This window comes from Notamacropus eugenii, chromosome 5 (genome assembly GCF_028372415.1).
Source record: "Notamacropus eugenii isolate mMacEug1 chromosome 5, mMacEug1.pri_v2, whole genome shotgun sequence".
Taxonomy (NCBI): domain Eukaryota; kingdom Metazoa; phylum Chordata; class Mammalia; order Diprotodontia; family Macropodidae; genus Notamacropus; species Notamacropus eugenii.
This window is the reverse complement of record NC_092876.1, coordinates 342428517-342448584: the sequence shown is the minus strand read 5'-3', so window position 1 is coordinate 342448584 and position 20068 is coordinate 342428517. Positions and strand designations below refer to the sequence as shown.

Sequence of the window (20068 nt, the reverse complement as noted above, 5' to 3'; positions counted from 1 at the left end):
AGGTCTAGAATGCTCTCCTTCCTCATTTCCACTTATTGACTTCCCTTGTTTCATTTAAGTCCCTCCTAATATCACACCTTCTACTGGACTAGTGCTGTCCCTCTCTTATTTATGTCCCATGTATCCTTTATATAGCTTTTAATACATATATTATCACACACACACACACACACACACACACACACACACACACACACACACACACACACCCCTCCATTATATTTGGAGCTCCACAAGGGCAAGGACTGTCTTTGGCTCTTTTTGTATCCTGAGTGCTTAGCACGGAGTCTAGTATATAGTAGGCACATGATAAATATTAACTGACTGAACAAGTATATTTTCTCCTTTTGCTTTGTTTGAACTTGACCTGTGATTTCACTGTTATAGGGAACAAACCTCTTCCTACCAATACAAATCATAAGCATCTGCTCTGCAGTTTGGTCTGTTGGGGAATTGCCAGAGGCAGTGAAAGATAAAATAACCTGTTCAGAGTTAATGAGTCCTATGTGTCAGAAGCTAGACTTGAATCTAAGCCTTCCAAACTTTGGGGGCAGTTCTCTGCCCAGTCTGTCAAACTACCTATCTTGATTTTCTAATAATTGAACTTTATATGCTTCCTGGTCTGACATCGGAACATTATTAACAACAATGGATACTTTAATAAGTTATTGTACTGTGTACTCATGAGCTCAGGCTTCCTGTCATCTATAGCCATTAGTAATAAATAACATTCCAAGAATTTATCCTTGTCCAAAGATTTCTTAAACATGTGTGATAGTTCAATTCATCTACATAAACCAAGTATTCATTAAGACTGATAACATGCTAGCTAGGCAGTCCTTTACCACCCAGGGGCCAGGTAGGTTGGGACTACTAACATAGAAGATTAAGGATGAGAAGGGTCCCACTGCCTATTCAACTCTCTATTATTACACAAACCAAGAGGCAAAAGCCTCAGCCTCTGTGTCTGTTAGAAACTGGGACTAGTGGCCACTTAGCTACATACCTAATTATGAAAAAAGAATTATGTAAGGATGATCTAAAAAAAAAGTGGATGGGGGGGAGCCAAGATGGTGAAATAGAAAGATGGACCTGCTCTAGCTCTCCCTCCATAGCCCATAAAATACCTGTAAAAAACGACTCTAAACAAATTCTAGAGCAGCAGAAGCTACAAAATGACAGAGTGAAAGAGATTTCCAGCCCAAGACAGCCTGGAAGGCTGAAAGGAAAGGTCTATTGCACTGAGCTAGGAGTGGCATGCAGCCCAGCCTAGGCCATGAGGCAAAGACAGGACTGCAGTAGGCTTCAGGGAGTGGAATCACAGATAGCAGCTGTGGTTCCCCGATTTCTCAATCCACAAATGCCAAAGATAGCTTCAAAGGTCAGTGAGAAAGCTCTTTCACCTGGGTGAGAGGGGTGTGCAGTCTGACCCCCAGCCCCAGTCCCAGGGCAGCAGCAGCCACTGCAGCAGCTGTGTCCACTTCTGGAGCCCTTGGCCTAAAGACCTTGAGGGAATTGAGTGGCTGATCTGGGTCTCAGTCCTGAGTGGCAGTCCTGGGGTGAGGAGGAGCACTGGCATGGTGGAGTTGGTGGAAACTCTGAAGAGGAATCCTACTTGTAGATCCTGGGCAGAAAAGAGTGCTTGTGGTTGCTCCCAGACCAGAGTACAGGCCAAGAGAGGAGGAAATTCCTCTCCCTTGATTGTGCCACCTTGGAGGAACTGGGAACTTACACGTTCTAGAGCATGCCCTCCACTTGACAAAGGACTCAAAAGTCAAGTAACTGACAGGGAAAATGCCCCCAAAAGGGAAAAAATAAGACTATAGAAGGTTACTTTCTTGGTGAAAAGGTATTTTCTTTCTTTCTTTCAGATGAGAAGAACAAAAGCATACCATCAGAGAAAGACATAAAAGTCAAGCTTCTACATCCAAAACCTCCAAAAAATATGTAATGGTCTTAGGCTATGGAAGAGTAGTAGTTCACCTCCTGAAAGAGATCCCAAAAGGAAAACTCCTAGGAATATTGTTGCTGAATTCCAGAGTTCCCAAGTCAAGGAGAAAATATTACAAGCAACCAGAAAGAAACAATTCAAGTATTGTGGAAATACAATTAGGATAACACAGGATTTAGCAACTTCTACACTAAGGGCTCAAGGGACTTGGAATATGACATTCCAGAGGTCAAAGGAGATAGGATTAAAACCAAGAATCACCTACCCAACAAAACTGAGTATAATACTTAAGGGAAATAATGGAATTTCAATGAAATAGAGGACTTAAATCATTCTTGATGAAAAGACCAGAGCTGAATAGAAAATTTGGCTTTCAAATACAAGAATCAAGAGAAACATGAAAAGCTAAATATGAAAGAGAAATCATAAGGCACTCATTAAAGTTGAACTGTTTACATCCTACATGGAAAGATGTTATTTGTAACTCATTGCATGTATGTATGTGTATGTATACATACACATACATAGACAGAGGGCACAGGGTGAGCTGAATATGAAGAGAGAACACCTAAAAAATAAAATTTACTGTTGAATGGAATGTTCTAGGAGTAAGAGAAAGGGACAGGTAGAATGCAGCAAATTATCTCTACAATGGAGGGGAAGATGAAAGGAAATAATTGAACCTTACTCTCATGGGATTTGGCTTAAGGAAGGAATAACACACACTCAGTTGGATATGGAAACCTATTTTACCCTGCAGGAAGGCAAGGGGGAAGGGGATAGGAGAGGGAAGATAATAGAAGGACCAGCAAATTGGGGAAAGGGATAATCAGAAGCAAACACTATTGTGGGAGGACAGGTCATGGGAGAGAATGGAATAGATGAAGGGCAGGATAGGACAGAGGGAAATGTGGTTAGTCTTTTACAACATAAATATTATGAAAGTGCTTTGCATTGTTACACATATATGACCTACATTGAATTGCTTGTTTTCTCAATGAGGGTGGGTGGGGAGGCAGGGGGAGAATATGGAACTGAAAGTTTTAAGAATGAATGTCAAAAATTGTTTTAGCATGCAACTGGAAACCACACTATACAGGCAATGGAGTATAGAAATCTATTTTGCCCTATAGGAAAACAGAGGAAAAGGGAGATAGAAGAAGAGTGGGTAATAGAAGGGAGGACAGACTGGAGAAAAGGGTGCATGGGGTGCATGATGTTCTGGGGTGGGAGGAGATGGAGAATTTTGAATTCAAATTCTTGTGGAATTGAATGTTAAGAACTGAAAAAAATAAATTATTTATTTTTAAAAAGTGGATGGGTAAGAAAGAGGGTTGTACTGGAAGTAAGGGGAAGGGAGAAGAAGAATAGGGAAAATTATCTGCAATAAAAAAACCATGTAAGTTAGAACTTTCACATGGCAGAGGGAAACAGTAAGAATGCTTCAAGCTCACTCTCACTGGAATTGGTTCAAAGAGGTAATAACACACACACACACACACACACACACACACACACATTCAATTGGGTTTAGAAATCTAGCTTACCCAGTTGGGAAGCAGGGGAAGGAAAGAAGAGAAGGGAGGTATAATAAAAGGGAAGGAACATTACAGGAGACAGTGCTCAGAAATAAAACAAACATTTGAGTAGAAACAGGGTAAAAAAAAGAAAGAGAAGAATAAACAGAAGAAAATAAGATGGAGGGAAATGCACAATTAGTCATCATAACTGTGAATGTGAATGGAAAGAACTCGTCCATAAAATGGAAGATAGCAGAATAGATTAAGAATTAGCATTCAACAATATATTGTTTACAAGAAATATACTTGAAACAGAGAGACACACAGTGTTAAAATAAAGGGCTAGAGCAGACAGTATTGTGCTTCAGCTGAAGTTAAAAAAAGGCACAGTAGTAATCATGATTTCAGACAAAACAAAAGCAGACCTAATCAAAAGAAATAATCAGAAAAATTACATTTTACTTAAAGGAGCTATAGACAATGAAGTAATAGCACTACTTCATATATATATATGCACTGAAAGACATAGGATCCAAATTATTTTTTTAAAAAAATTAAATGAGTTATAGGAGGAAACAGACAATAAACCTAACCTGGTGGGGACCTCAACTTTCCATTCTCAGAGCTAAATCCATCTAGCCATAAAATAAATAATAAGTTAAGGAGAGGAATAGATATAATAGTCTTCTGGAGAAAACTGAATGGGAAGAGAAAGAAGTATATCTTTTTCTCAGCTGTACATAGCACCTTCATAAAAACTGACCATGTATTAGGGCACAAAAAATTTAAAAAAAATACAGAGAGGTAGAAATGTTAAATGAATTATTTTAGGTCATAATGCAATAAAAATTAAATTTAACAAAGAAAAAGCCATGGAAGCATAGATTAAAAATTAATTTTAAACTAAGTAGACTAATTCTAAGGACTGAGTCAAAGAGCAAATCATAGAAAAAATAAATAATTTCATTAAAGATAATAATAACAATGAGGCAACATACCAAAATTTTTGGACTGCAGCTAAAGCAGTACTTAGTACTTAGGGGAAAATTTATATCTCTAAATGTATACATCAATAAAAGAGAGAAAGAACAGATCAATGAATTGGGCATGTAACTTTAAAAATGAAACCTAGAAAAAAAACAAACTTAAAACTTCCAATTAAACACCAAAAAGGAAATCCTGAAAATCAAAGGAGAGATTAATAAAATTTAAAGTAAAAAGAAAAACATTGAACTAATAAATAAAACTAAGATCTGGTTTTATGGAGTGTGGGGGGAAACAATAAAATGCACAAGCCTTTGGTTAATTTGATTTAAAAAAAAAGAAAGAAGGAAACCAAAGTATCGGTATCAATAATTAAAAGAATGAATGCACTACTAAATGAAGATGTAATTAAATCAACTACGAGGAGTTATTTTTGCTCAATTATATGCCAGTAAACCTGACAATTTAAGTGAAATGGATGAATATTTACAAAAAAAAAAATTATCCAGATTAACGCAAAAGGAAATAGAATACTTAAACTACCCTAAGAGAAAGGAATTGATCAAACTATAAATGAGCTCACTAAAAAGAATACAAAACCCACAAGATTAGATGAATTCTACTTACATTTAAGTAATGATTAATCCTAATACTATACAAACTATTTGGGAAACAATAGATAAAGAAATCCTATGAAATACCTTTTATGAGACAAAATACAATTTTGATACTTAAACAAGGGAGAGTAAAACAGAGAAAGAAAATTATAGGTCAATTTCTGTAATGAATATTGATGCAAAAATTTTGAATAAAATACTAGCAAGACTACAACAATATATCACAATCATACACTATGACCAGATAATGGTTCAATATTAGGAAAACTGTCAGTATAATTGGCCACATCAATAGCAAAATCAGCAGAAATCATACGATTATCGCAATAGTTGCAGGAAAAGCTGTTGACAAAATATAACACCCATTTCTATTAAAAACAAAACACTAGAAAGCATAGGAACAAATGGAACCTTTATTAAATGATAAGTATTTAAAACCAAGAGCAAGTGTTATCTGTAATGGAGATAAGTTAGAAGCCTTGCCAATAAGATCAAGAGTGAAGCAAAGATGTCCATTACCACCACTATTATTCAATATTGTATTAGAAATATTGTACTATGTAAAATATTGTATTAATTAGAAATTCTGACTATAGCAATATGAAAAAGAAATTGAAGGAATAAAAATAGGCAACAAGGAAACAAAATTATCTTTGCAGATGATATAATGGTATACTTAAAGAATCCTAGAGAATCAACTAAAAAAACTAGTTAGTACACTAACAACTTTAGCAAAGTTGCAGGATATAAAACAAACCCTCATAAATCACCAGCATCTCTATATATTATCAACAAAACATAGTAAGTAAGAGATAGAGAAATTTCATTTAAAATAATTGCATACCTTATAAAATACTTGGGAATCCACGTGTTAGGACAATTCTGGGAACTATATGAACACAATTACAAAATACTTTTCACACAAATAAAGACAGATTTATATGATTGGAGAAATATCCATTGTCCATCAATATAATAAAAATGATAATCCTACCTAAATTAATTTATTTGTTCAGTGCCATATCAATTAAACTAGCAAATAATTATTTTATAGAGCTAGAAAAAATAATAAAAAAATTCATCTAGAGAAACAAAAGTGCAAGAATATCAAAAGAATGAATGAGAAAAAAAAATCTGAAGGAATAAACCAGGAAATACAGATTTCATACTATACTATAAAGTAGTAATCACCAAAACAATATAGTACTGGCTAAGAAATAGAATGGTGGATAAGTGGAATAGATTAGGTACACAAAACATGGAAGTAAATGACCATAGTAATCTTAAATTTGATTAACCCAATGATCTAAGCTTTGGGTCATGAACTCACCATTTCACAAAAATTGTTGGGAAAACTGGAGAGCAGTTCTGCAGAAACTATGCATAGACCAACAACTCATTCCATATACCAACACAAGGTCAAAATGTTTAGACATAGAGTGACACCATAAACAAATTACGAGGATGTGGAAAATCTTACCTGTCAGACCTATGGATAAGGGAAGAGTTTATGACCAAACAAGACACATGATAGGATCATGAGAAGTATAATTAATTATTTTAATTACATGAAATTAAAATGTTTGCACAGGAAAAACCTGTGCAGCCAAGATAAGAAAAAAAGAAAGAAATGGGAAAATTTTTTATTGCAAGTTTCTCTGATAAAAGCCTCATTTCTCAAATATACAGGGAACTGAGTAAATATTGAAGGGATGTCTATGAATTAGGGAATGGTTGAACAAGGTGTAGTATGTGATTGTGATGGAATGCTATTGTACTATAAGAAATGATGACAGAGATGATGTTAGAAAAACCTGGGAAGATTTATATAAAATGATGCAAAGTGAAGTGAGTAGAACCGGGAGAACATTATTCACTTAACAGCAATGTTGTAATGATGATCAGCTGTGAAAGATTTGAATACTCTGTTCAAGACAATTTCAAAGGAACTGTGATGAAAAATGCTATACACATCCAGAGAAATATGATGAACTCTGAGTGCTGACTGAAGCATACTTTTTGTACTTTATGTTTCTTGCTTTCTATTTCATTTTTGCAACATAGTTAATATGGAAATATGTTTTTCCTGATTTCACATGTATAACTGATATCATATTCCTTGCCCTCCCAATAGGTTGGGGGGAGGGTGTTATTGTTTACTGATTTTAGAGGGAAAACAGAGAGAAAATAGCACATATCATGTCCTCAGCAATGTAAATGAAAAAATCCCTAAAAGGAAGGAGAATAATGAATAAAGGAAAAACAAAAACTTCTCCCTCATGGAGGAGAAGTGAGGACACCTAGGATAAAATGTTCTATACGTACATAAATACAAACATACAAACATACATACATACATACATAGTATGTATGTGCATGTTTGTGTATACACACATATACATATATATGCACATATACACACATAAAATCAGATAAAGTTTCAATATCAAATATTGTGCCTTATTTTTGTTTGTTTCCACATCTATAAAATGGAGATAATAATGTCACTTACTTCCTGGGGGGTTGCTATGAGAATGAAATGAGATTCTATAGATATAGAGAGATAGAAATACAGATATATACACATGTATATATGTGCACATACACACATATATTTCTATAGACATGCATATATAGAGCATATCTCAAACCTTAAAATGTGAATAAACACTAGGTATTATTTGTCAAAATTTAATGTGGGAGTTAGAAGCAGGAAATTACCATAATGTAAAGACATAATGTGAAAGCTATTAATAAGTTGCATTTTATAAATATTGAGATAGGTCTTTAAATATAGAGAAAATTAAATACACAAACTTCTGTATATATGTAAGCTTCTGTTCTGTGTCTGCCTATAAGACAAAATGCATTCTTGAGGCAGATATTTAAAGTTCTCAACAATCTCCCCCTCCAACTTAACTGATTTCACATTATTTCCCATGCATATACTATTCTAGTCCAAATGACCCTCTCTACCTTTGTATAGGCTGCTCCTCATGCCTAGAATAATCTTTCTCCTCACATTAGAGATGATCTATGCATGTCACTCTTTTTATAGGTGAGAAAACTCAAGGCTGCAGTTCAGAAGAGAGAGTGATAATTGTAGATTGGAGAAAATAAGACATAGAATGTATGCTTGGATACAAGAAAAGTTTCAGTTCACAATTACAGCAATTTTATACTTCTTCCATATATCGTTATAAACTATATTGAATAACAAAACAAACTTACTTTATAATTTTTGCATAAAAACTTTCTTCTCATATCTGCCTGTTGATCCCCATTCCTGTTCATGTTTCAGCCTACGTGGCACCTTCTATACTAGGCCTTTCCCTTCCAGTTGTAAGTGCTCTTGCCCATGCCTCACATATGACTTTGTATATTTTCTTTTTAATTATCATGTGTCTGTGCCCACTTTTTCCCACTTAACCCATCCCCAGATGTAAGCTCCTTGAGAACAGGGAATATTTTCATGTATTTTCAAGACAAAACTCTTTGTATCTAAGCTCCGAATACAACTGCATGGCACATAATAAGCACTTCATATATTTACCTTCTTTCTGTTATCGCAGGAAGGCCATACTATATGGAACACATATTTACAGGCTAAGTTGAATCCTGTTGTGACTACTACCAACTGTTGACTTTTAGATGTTTCAGTCAATTTTTTTATAAATTCTTTCTCAAGTTCAGGGCCTGCTTGGACAAGGATTGCTTCTGATATAAGTCCAGAGTCAAAAGAATTTTTAGCTGAAACAGAATTCACAATTACATCCACCTGAAAAGGTAAAAAACAACAATTGGATACTAGATTTGACATTACTACCCCATAGAGACTCACATCACCATTCCCCAGGGTTACTGCTATTATCTCCCACACAGCCTCCCTCCCAGACTCTAGTCTCTTGGCACTCCTCCAATCCATACTCCTCTGCACTAAAATAATCATCTTCTTGACAGATCTGATGTCATTTCTCTTCCCAAAACACTTATCCTACCTGATTCTGTATCACAGTTTCTGATGTTTCATTTTCCCTACAAATTCACAAGTTCTGAGAGGACAAGAGTTATGTCTATATATCCATTAATTCTTAGCGTCATATTCAGCACATGGCTGATAACTTAATTAACTGATGAATTTAATTCTTAAAAATTGTTTTTTTAGTTTAGACCTAGAGAACTCCCAGTATGAAAACTCTCTGCAAAAATGTAGATTGGTAGTTTCTCTGCAAAGTATAATTGAGCTGTCTGTGATGCTGAGAAGGTAAATGGCTTGCTCAAGGGCACACAATTAGTAGATCTTCCTGACTTGAATCCCAGCTCTCTCCACTATACCACACTGTCTATAGAATTGCACATATATAAACTACAGTCATTTCTTTCTCAAATGTAAATCAGAACCTATCTTTTCTTGAAAAGCTGCTGAGGACATTATATTCAGGTATAGCCAGATATTTGGATAGTAGTTTCTCAACTCAATTTTCATAAAATGGCAATTAAATTCATTTGGTTTAGAAATCATCCAAATGCAACTATCTGGGATAAAAAGAAATGATAAGGAGAAATATTAAGCTAACACTTTCTCTCAAATACACCAAACAGATCCTGTTGTAATGGAAAATATGCTAATTCTTGAGTTGAAAACTCAACACCTGAAACCTTAGGCTTCCTGGGCTGCATTTGTGTGGCCGTGAGTAAGGCGATTTCTTCATCTGCAAAATGAAAGAGTTGGATGCAGTGATCTCTAACATCTCATCTAGAATCATTATCTTTGGACTATGTCTCCTTTGAGCATCGCACAAGTCCTGGAATCCATGGGAATAGTTTTGTCACTTCTTTCCTAGTGCCTGCTCTTGCAAATGGCCCACCTTGGTAAGCATACTCTAGCTATGCAGTAAGAGAAACTGGAAAGTCCCATGCAGACACATTTTGTGTGCATAGGGAAATTTATCTTGCATGTAGCTTAATTGTTCATAACTATTGGCATGTTGTTTTCCTCCATTTGACTGTAAACTCCTTGAAAGCAAGGATGTCTTTGATCTTTCTTTGTGTTCCCTACTACTTCACAAGATGCTTCCTGCATAATAGGAGCCTAACAAATGATTAGTGATTTTTAGATCACTACTACCTAAGGACATCAAATATAATGCCCAAGAGAATTAGCTTTCATTTGTCATGACAGTTGGATATAACCCACCCTCTCTATTTCATGCAGTGCCTAATTTAGGGATATATGTTAATCAGATACTTTTTGCATAAATGCATACTATTTAATTTGAAATACTATTTAAAAAGTATTCTACACATCTCCAATGGCCTTCCTGTTGTCAATCTACATCCATACCTTTGTTCAAGATTTAACTCTAAGGTCACTTTTCTGTGATTTCCGTGATTAGCAATCCTCAGCTCGGTTCTTTCTCTACATGTTTTTAATATGTGTATGTTAGGTTGGCACTGTTTCATTTTCTGTTTCTTGGGCACTATTCTCTTGCCCTTTTATGTCAATGTGCTTCTTTTCCCCTGCTGCTGTCATCTTGTGTCCTCTATGGAGGAGATGATTCCTCCATTTCCTTTATGTTTTCCCTAGTTTAGTAGAGGCTTTGCAAATAGATGTTCAAAAATGCTTCTTAGCTAACAGCCTACAAAGGAGGAAGCTAGCTTGAGGATCCCCAGATTTACCTGCTGCTTCTCAATGGATCCCTCTATGAGCTGGAGGTTCACATTGTTGAGGGTAATGGAAGCTAAAGGTGGGGTTGCTGATAGGTTTCTACACAGAAAATGTTCACAGCTTTTTTTAAATGCAGCCACAGTGCTTTCTTCATTGCTCACCAGATGGATTTCTTTTAAGATGTTGCTTTGACTATAAGGAAAGGTCACAATGGTGCTCACAATGATCTCTACACACAGTTCCAGAGGGAAGCCAAAAATCCCAGAGCTTAAGGCAGGGATTGCCACTGTCTTTATGCCAGAATTTTCACAGACCAAATAATACAGAATATTCATAATGGCTTCTTCAAGTTGAGAGCAACATCTTTGTCCATCTGTCTCCCTCCATTGTGGTCCAACAGCATGGATAATCTGGGAACAGGGAAGTCGTCCTCCGCTTGTTACAGCTATTTGACCAGTTGGCACTTTTCCTGATTTCTTGATTTGTTCTCTACTTTCCTCTTCAATAATAGGGCCTCCGGCCTTCAACAAGGCCAAGGCCAGGCCCCCTATATGGCAAAGGCTTTCATTGGCAGCATTAACCACAGCATCCACATTATGTCTGGTGAGATCATCTTTCCAGACAGATAGTTCTATCTGAGAGGACAAAATTTTGCTGAAGACCTTGGCAGAATCCGTAGCACTCTCCAGGTTAGAAGTACATTGAAACTTTTTGTTGATAACATCATTGAACAAAGATTCACAGCTTTTCAAGATTTTTAAGTTATCACTGCCAATGTTAATTTGTAGACTCTTCAGTTCCATGAGGCCTATGGAATGGATAAAACAGGAAATGAATGGGCAAGCCAGTCTTTCAATGGAAATAAGGCAAAGTGAAGCAGGAATCTTCTTTCAATCTAGAAACTGTGTTCCCTACTTGTAGAAGAGAGATGACCCTCTTGTAATCACAACAAGCTCTTTCTCTTTACTCTGGCAAATGAAATGATCAACTGACCCACCTTGGTAGCCACACTCCAGAAGTATAGTGATAGCCACTGGAAAGGGGCTATATAGACATAATTTGTGTACACAGAGAAAGCTTTACATGGTCCCTTAGGCAGGAGAAAAATATATAAGAATCTTTGGCCCAGTCATTCTCACTCCTAGATGTTGCTTAATAAGATATTTTCAATCCACAGCCATTAAACATTTGTGGGAAAGATTCTACTTCCCCATTTCTCTTCAATGGATACAAATGAACAAAGAATTTTTAAAAGAGACCATCTTATCTAATTTTGAATTGTAAGCAACTGCTTTGGAGCATTGTATGATTCAAACAAACATGGAGAACAATAGAAAAGTTAGAAACAATTTCCATAAATTAGGCATGTTTATAAACAATAAAAATCCAACCAAATCCACACTTTTACTAAGCATCTTACATGTAAGGTACTGTGTTCAAGGCAGAGTCAAGATAGTAGAGAGGAGGAAGCACTAGAATCATGCTCTTCCAACATTCCCCTTCAAATAACTTTAAAATAATGCAAACAAACAAAAGAGAACCTGACCATAAAAAGCTACTACAGTGAGAGGAAAGATCAAGACACAAATTTAGGAGAAGCAATAATAATGGAAACAGCTTCATGCAAAGCCTCAAAGGAAAAAATGCAGATTGGACACCAACCTAAAAAACATCCCTAAAAGAGGTAAAGGAAGAGCAAAAAATCAAAATAAAAATCAAATAAGAGTAGTAGAGGAAAACTGGGAAAATAAATGAGAGAAGAAAATCACGAAAAGATAACTAACAGCTTGGTAACAACAACAACAATAAAGAGGCACAAAAAATACCAAAGAAAATAATGATTTTGAAAAACAGAAATGGATAAATGGAAAGCAAGGTACATAACTTCACTGAAGAAAATAATTCCTTAAAAATTAGAATTGGGCAAGTAGGAGCTAATGATTCCACGACACACTAAGAAACAACAAAACAAAGTCAAGAGAATAAAAAAAAATAGAAGAAAATTTGAAATATCTCATTGAAGAAACAACTAACATGAAAAATAGATTGGGGGGAAATAATTTAAAAATATTGAACTACCTGAAAGACATGATCAAAGATAGAGTCTTTACATCCTATTTCAAGAAATTACAAAGGAGAACTGCTCTGATATCCTAGAACCTGAGGGTAAAACAAAAACTGAAAGAATCCACAGATCACCTCTTGAAAGATATTCCAAGATAAAGCTCCCAGGAATATTATAGTCAAATTTCAGAGCTCCCAGGTCAAGGAGAAAATATTGTAAGCCAACAGAAAAAAAATCATTCAAGAATCATGGAGCCACTGTCAGGATAACACAATTTTTAGCATCTACCACATTAAGGAATGGAGGGTTTAAAATATGGTAGTACAAAAGGCAAAAAAGCTTGGATGACATTGAAGAATAACATATCCAGCAAAAAAGAGTGTAATCCTTAAGGGGACAGGGAATGGATATTCAATGAAAGAGAGGACTTTCAAGTATTCCTGATGGAAAAACAAGAGCTAAATAGAAAATTTGACATTCAAACACAAGACCTAAGAGAAGCATAGCAAGGTAAACATGAAAAAGAACTCATGAGGGACTTAATAAGATTAAAATGCTTATGTTCCTATTTGGGAAGAAGATCTATATAAGTCCTAAAAAGTTTCTCATCATTAGGACAGTTAGATGGAATCTACATAGACCAAGGAAAGACAAAAGATGGAAATAGCAAACACAAAGCAATCAGAACATGGTACTTAACATTATGACAAAAGGAAGAGATGGGATCATGGAATTTGAAGGCATGTTGGCAGTCACTTAATCTAAATGTCTAATTTTACACATGATGAAACTGAGGCTGAGAAAGGTGAAATGATTTGCTTCAAGTTATACATCTAGTTAGTAGCAGACCAACTAGGATCCAAACCCAAATATCCTAATTCTGTTTTAAATGCACATTCTACTACACCAAACTGCCATGTCCAGAGAAGTTAAGTCATTTGCTAATTGGTGAATTAAATTGTGTTGATTAAATTACAAGTGTTCTGCACTGGGATTTTTGATGACTAGACAACCCATTTTTTTGGTGACTGCTTATTACATACATTCTCTTATTCAGATATTTCATTTGATAAATGAGGAAATTTCTCTGAGGAATTTTGTTTCTTGATTAGCTATAACCAGAACAGGAATTCCCTCTGCTGGCTAGCAATATTGTTTCAAGAGAAATCTTCTTCAAGCATGGTATGAACTGTGTCAACCAGAGGGTAAAGTATAACCTAACTGAAATGACCTATTAGGTGTTGCTTGTTGTAAATAGGTGGTATAGTGAATAGAGTGTCTCCTCTGGGTGAGTTCAAATCTGGCCTCAGACACTTACTAGCTGTGTGATCCTGGGCCACTCACTTCACCCTGTTTGCCTTACTTTCCTCATTGATAAAATGAGTTGGAGAAGGAAATGACAAACCCTTTCAGTACCTTTGACTAGAAAACACCAGATGGAGTCACGAAGAGTCAGACATGACTGAAACAAACTGAACAACTGAACAGTAAGAAATGAGGTGCTGCCATGTTCTCCAGGAAGAGCATGGGACATTAGTTGTCTTATAGTTAGTGAAATCATGTAGCCTAAAGTCACTAGCCTATGCTCATCTGCCTTGCCCTTTACACCCTGCCAATCCAAAGCTGATTGCCCTTTCAGAAACAGCCAATTTGTAATCTGGAGTTGCTACCAAGGAAATTCAACTGAGGACTCTCCAAGCTCACAAGTGAAAGGGTTCACTTTAGAACACCAGTTAAGCAGTATTCTTGTTGCTCTGCTGTAAGTGCCAAAGGGGTCAAGGGAATTTAATTAGTTCTAGAGGTGACAACATTTTTTTGCACTAGAATCACTCTTTAAGGTCCTGATCGATGTTTCTTGTTACTCACTATATAAGAAAATTAAATAAGAGTTAATGATGTGAGTAACCTGGTGTCTTGAGAGAGTGGGATTGAGAAAATCTAGGTTCTAGTCTCCACTGGTGGAATAGAATTTAAAACTCTCTGTCTTGGTGAACACAGAGAATGAGAATGTTTTGTTACCTACAAGACCATTCAATCTTCTGTAAAATTTGCTGATTAGATAAGAATCTCTTCTAATTAATCCTTTTGCATATATTACAAATGCCAATCCCCAAAATGGGGCCATTGCAATTCATATTGACTGTTGTTTTGCCAGTAAACCCAGATGAATCTGGAGGAGAAAGGGAGGCCAACTTGGCACAGCTCTGCCTCTCCTAAATCCAATTCATTTGCAAGTCAAGACTTCACCCTCCTGAAGTCACTGGTCTTCTTTGAGAATGAAGGATCATCAGCAGCAACAATCATCAAAATAATAAAAAGGGAGACTTTCTTAAGCTTTCCAACAACATGGATGCGAGATGTGATTGGCAGATATCTTATTATCACAGAGCAACTCTCACATGTGGATCCACGGCCATAACTGATGTAAATTCAGACATGCTACAATGGAAAGGGGCATCTTCTAAATCTCCCAGCTTTGAGAAGTCTTGCACGAACTGGAGACAAATGAAGTAAGCACAAGCAGGTGCACATTTTGGATAATAACAACATTGTAAAGACAAAACAACTTGGAAAGACTTAGAAACTCTGACAAAGACATAAAAGATTTAAGAACCTCTGGATGGAGCAGTGGTGAACTCAGAGTGGAAAATGAGACATGGTCAGTGTAAAATCTTTTTTTCCTTTGATTATGCATATTTGTTACAAGGGGTCCTTCCCCTACCCACCATGGATTTGGGAGGAATAAGTGTGAGGAGAAAAATATCATTTTTTTTTTGTGTCAACAGAAAGAAATAATTTGAAAAAATTTCCTCAGAATCTTCAAATGTAAATATTTTCATTCATGACCAAGATCAAAGGCTGCCATTTCCATTTGGTTATCTTGTTCTAGAAATGATCAAAAAGGAAGCAGTTATCACCAATCAGCATCCTCTATATTGATGAATTACATTGTGATACTTTTTCTTAATTTTTAAATCTTATCACCGTGAGGATAACAAATTGCTCCGATCTTATATACGGATATTTTCTCTGTCTTTTTATTTGATTTTTCTGATTTCTGAACTTCTTCCACAGTGTGACAGCCTGGAAGCAGCTTGGAAGTAGAGTAGAAAAAGTGCTGACTTTGGAGTCAGGAAGATCCAATTTCAGATCCAGCCTTAGACACAAGCTGTGGGACCCAGGACAAGTCACTTAACCTTAACTGCTCCTGTGTTTCCATTTTCTATAAGGTGGCAATAATAGCACCTTTATCACAGAGTTGTGAGGATTAAATGAGAAAATACATGTAAAGCATTTTCCAAACCTTAAAATATTTATCTAAATGCTAGCTATTTTCTATTTCTAATTCCAGACTTAAGAAGGTCTAGTTAGACCTGCTCACAAGGTGCAGTAAAAAAGGGCTAGATTTGGAGTTAGTGAACCTCTGTTCAAATTCCTGCTCTTTCATATTCTTCACTTACATATGAACTTTGAAAAATTTATTAATCACTCAAAAACAATGATCTCTATCGCCTTTCTTAGCTCACAATCTTTGACCTTATGATCAGGCCCTGGTCAGAAGGCAGGTTTCCTGAGGAGGATTAGAAGGTAAATGGTCAAAGACCATGGGTGGATTTGTGCAGAAAATACTCAGAGCTGGCCACCTGATATGGAGCAAGTCAAAAATCAATAAAAATTTATTAAGTGTCTAAAATGGCCTGGATGGTGATCTATCACAAAAATCCAAGGTTATTAATGTGGACATGCTGAGTTCAGGATAACAATAAGATATTCCAAAAAAATATTCAATCCAATTGGAAATGTGACTAGATCTTAGGTAGGAGGTCAGGAGTAGTGATGTAGATATGGGATTCATCTGCGTAAAGAAAGATGTTAAGGATGTTCCCTCCAAGTTCCTATGAGGAGAGAAAATGATGAAAATGATTGTGAGATTAAAATGACAGAAAATTAAAATCCATTAAAAGTAATTATAGGGAATGCCTTAAACAGATGTGTACCGGTGAGCATTTCATAACAAGATGTTTATTGGCTTTAGACACCAGCTATGCTATTTCTCTTAGATGTGACTTAGAGAAACTTGATAAAGATTGTCACTAACCGTCACTAACAGCAGATGTCCTTACAACACCAGTGTCACTGGAGAAGGAAGCTGCCAATATTCGCTTGGCTTTGGCAGATGCCATAGATTCCAGATTTCCTAAAGGAGGCAAGATTATGTTATTGTCTTAATTAAAAAAAAAGAAATCAATAAGATAATTTTTGAAATCTTGAACAAGTACCGACTCTAAGTAGATTTTATACTTGGATTTAAAAAGAAAAAAATTAACAAGGTTGTTTTGATCATTAACTTTATAAAGATGACCACCGGGGGCTAGAGGAGAGGAGGACAAAGAGACAATGAAACATTGATATGATGAAGCCTGTGTTGTGAAATTAGGCTTGGCTGGATTTTCAAATATATTCATTCCAATTCGGGATATTTTTTTTCTGACCAACAACTAAAAAGCACAAACAGTCTAAGAAAAGGGGCAGAGAAGATACATAGATATGAAACATACACATTTTTTTCTACCTAAAATATGGGGGAAAAAGAGAAAAGCAAATCAAGGAATACTTGGTGTTAGGCATCACACAAGGCATGCAGTGAAAAGCAAACTAGATTTGAGGTTAGAGAATCTGACTTCAGATCATGGCTTTGCTCACTGTGTAAGCTTCCTCCAGTTTCTGGGAGGTCTGTTTCCTCATTTGTAAAACAGAAGCTTTGATTTGATGATCTCTCACATCCCTTCCAGCTCTAGATCTCTGATTCTATTAACATCAGTACTTCAGTCATTTTTCAGTCTTGTTCACCTTTTCATGACCCCATCTGGTGCTTTCTTGGCAGATACTAGAGTAATTTGCCCTTTCCTTCTCCAACTCCTTTTATAGATGAGGAATCTAAGGCAGATGGGGTTAAGTGACTTGCCCAGGGTAATTCAGCTTGTAAGTGTCTGAGGTTGGTGCTCAATCCACTGAGCCACCTAGCTACCCTTTTATCATTTGTGTCAAATCAAATTACTTTGGCTTTTACAAAATGGCCAGTAATAGCCCCTAGTCTAAGTCAAGTTGTCTCAATGTTTAGTTTTGATGATCTAGAATGAGTGTAAAAAGCCATTGTTTTCTGGCCTAGCCAGAAACTCTGAAAGTCTTGTCCAAGACAGATTTTATTTTTTTTAACGTTAAATTAGGCCATCTTTCCACTCAAGTCTCACTTAGCCCTGAGGCATTGCCTCAGACAAACTCAGACTTGGGAAAGACTTTAAGTTAGAAAGGCCAAGGTAACCTACTACAATCGAGGCTATTGCCAGTCTGGACTTTTGTTTTACCACGGGACTTAAATGACTCTGGAGGAGAGTGGGACTGATTTTTCACAGAGCTGCCTCACTTAAATCCAATTCACACATAATTCAAGATATTGTTGAGGTTTAGGGGTGCTGGAACTCCAAAACAGTGACACAAGGGTCTTGCCCAAATGAATTCAACTCAAGCCTTCTTTCAGCCATTTAAAGATGTATAGTTAAAGTGTTTTTGCTTAATTTGAAGATCTTTCCCATCCATTAATAGGCCCATGTGACCTGCTTAAATCACAAGGAAGCCTAAGTCACATGTGGTGGGAGGAGCTTGCTGTATGGGTGGAACAGGAAGGGTCAAGCACAACTGGGAGGAAGTTGGTGACAGCAATTAGAGCAGAAGGAAAGAGAGAGGACACAGGCAAGCCGACAATAAGGATTAGGAGTGTTTCTCTGTGGGAAGGCCCCAGCAGGTGGAGAAGGCTTGGGAATGGAGATACCCCTTGCAGTGATCACATATGTTTACTTATTTGTTGCTATGATGGATTCATTTTTCTGGTGTTGGGATTTGCTTTTCTGGTTGTCTGAATACATGTTTTTCTTCTGCCTTCTATATGGAGAGTCTGTTATACTTGGTGATTCAGAACTATGCCAGCATATTCATAGTCACCATCCGTGCTGTGAATATTGCCTTGGTGATACAAAAGACAAGGTTTATTTAAACAAATCCATACTGGCCAGACTTTTAAAGAATCTGAGCACTTTCATGAGACAAGATAGATCTTTTATATAGAAGGCCTGTGAGAGGGTTGTAGGAATGACCAAGTAGTCTGGGGTTACTGGAGGAGGGGTCTAGGGAGGACTTTCATGAGAGTGGCCAGTAGGCTGGGATGAGTGGAGGTAGAATACCTGGACAAAGCAAATGGGGTTTAGATAGGGAGGGAAGTAGATGGAGGGCAATCTGGAGGTAACAGACAAAGAAGAGCTAGGCTAAGTTAAGGGTAACTGAGAACTGGGTGAAGGCAATAATGAAATGTCAGTTGAGAGGATTATAGCCTCAGACCAATGCCAGAGACTTGAAAGTTCAAGGAGAGGGTTTTTTTTTTGGGGGGGGGGGGGGAGGTTTCCAGAGCATGTAACCCATCAATATCATTCTCATAATATGCTTGATTCTCTTTGAGAACAACAACAGGGGGCAGTGGGTGGATTAATGGTTCATAGTTTTCCTCACTGCCAAAGTGGTCTGAAAACTTCAGAACTGTGGCACTATCCAACTCTACCAACTCATACATACATACATACATATATATATATATATATATATATATATATATATATATATATATATATATATATATATATATATATATATATATATATATATATATATATATATATATATATGTACATATGATACAAGTATTTCTCCAACATGTTGCAATTTGTCTTCAGTCAGTCTGAATGATTCCATGATTTCCAGTCTCCCATATCTGGATATGTGTGAACCAGTCTGTTGGGAGAAGCAGCAAGTACTTTGATCCCATCTCCCTATCCTTGATATCACCTGTCAGCTGCTAGTCAGTACATAGCCACATATATTTTCATCCCATGCCCATGTCTCTTATCTCCTTTCCCTACTAGGCAGCAGTGGGAGAGGAGATGAAACGCAATGGCTGAGTCCCATTTGAAAATAGGATTATCTTGCTCTTATTATGAAAGATTGTCTATAAAAGAAGCAGGGGATTTGAAATTGTTGTTCTCAATGTTTTATTGCCTTGGGATGCTTAATAAATTCCTTTCAATTTTCTCTACCTGAGTTTACTTCATTATTTAGGGCAAAGCTGAGCAAAGATGTTCTTTTAATAAACAACCATTTATGTGCCCAATAAGACACTGTGCCAGGTGCTAGAGATACAAAGATGAAAAATGACTG

General features: G+C 36.4%; 1 protein-coding gene across 2 annotated transcripts in view; it reads right to left on the bottom strand.

The window, feature by feature from the left end:
• The window catches only part of PARP9 (poly(ADP-ribose) polymerase family member 9), a 51299-nt gene that overhangs the window by 25178 nt on the left and 6053 nt on the right, over positions 1-20068 (bottom strand). Inside the window, exons 2-4 of one of the 2 annotated variants that reach the window (XM_072613805.1) lie at positions 16905-17003; positions 10752-11548; positions 8626-8850 (exon numbers count right to left, since the gene is read on the bottom strand). In XM_072613805.1, the coding sequence (XP_072469906.1) occupies positions 8626-8850; positions 10752-11548; positions 16905-16989 (1107 nt within the window). In that variant the 5' untranslated portion in view covers positions 16990-17003. The remainder of the gene's footprint in view (positions 1-8625; positions 8851-10751; positions 11549-16904; positions 17004-20068) is intronic. The other variant, XM_072613806.1, reaches the window with a different exon arrangement.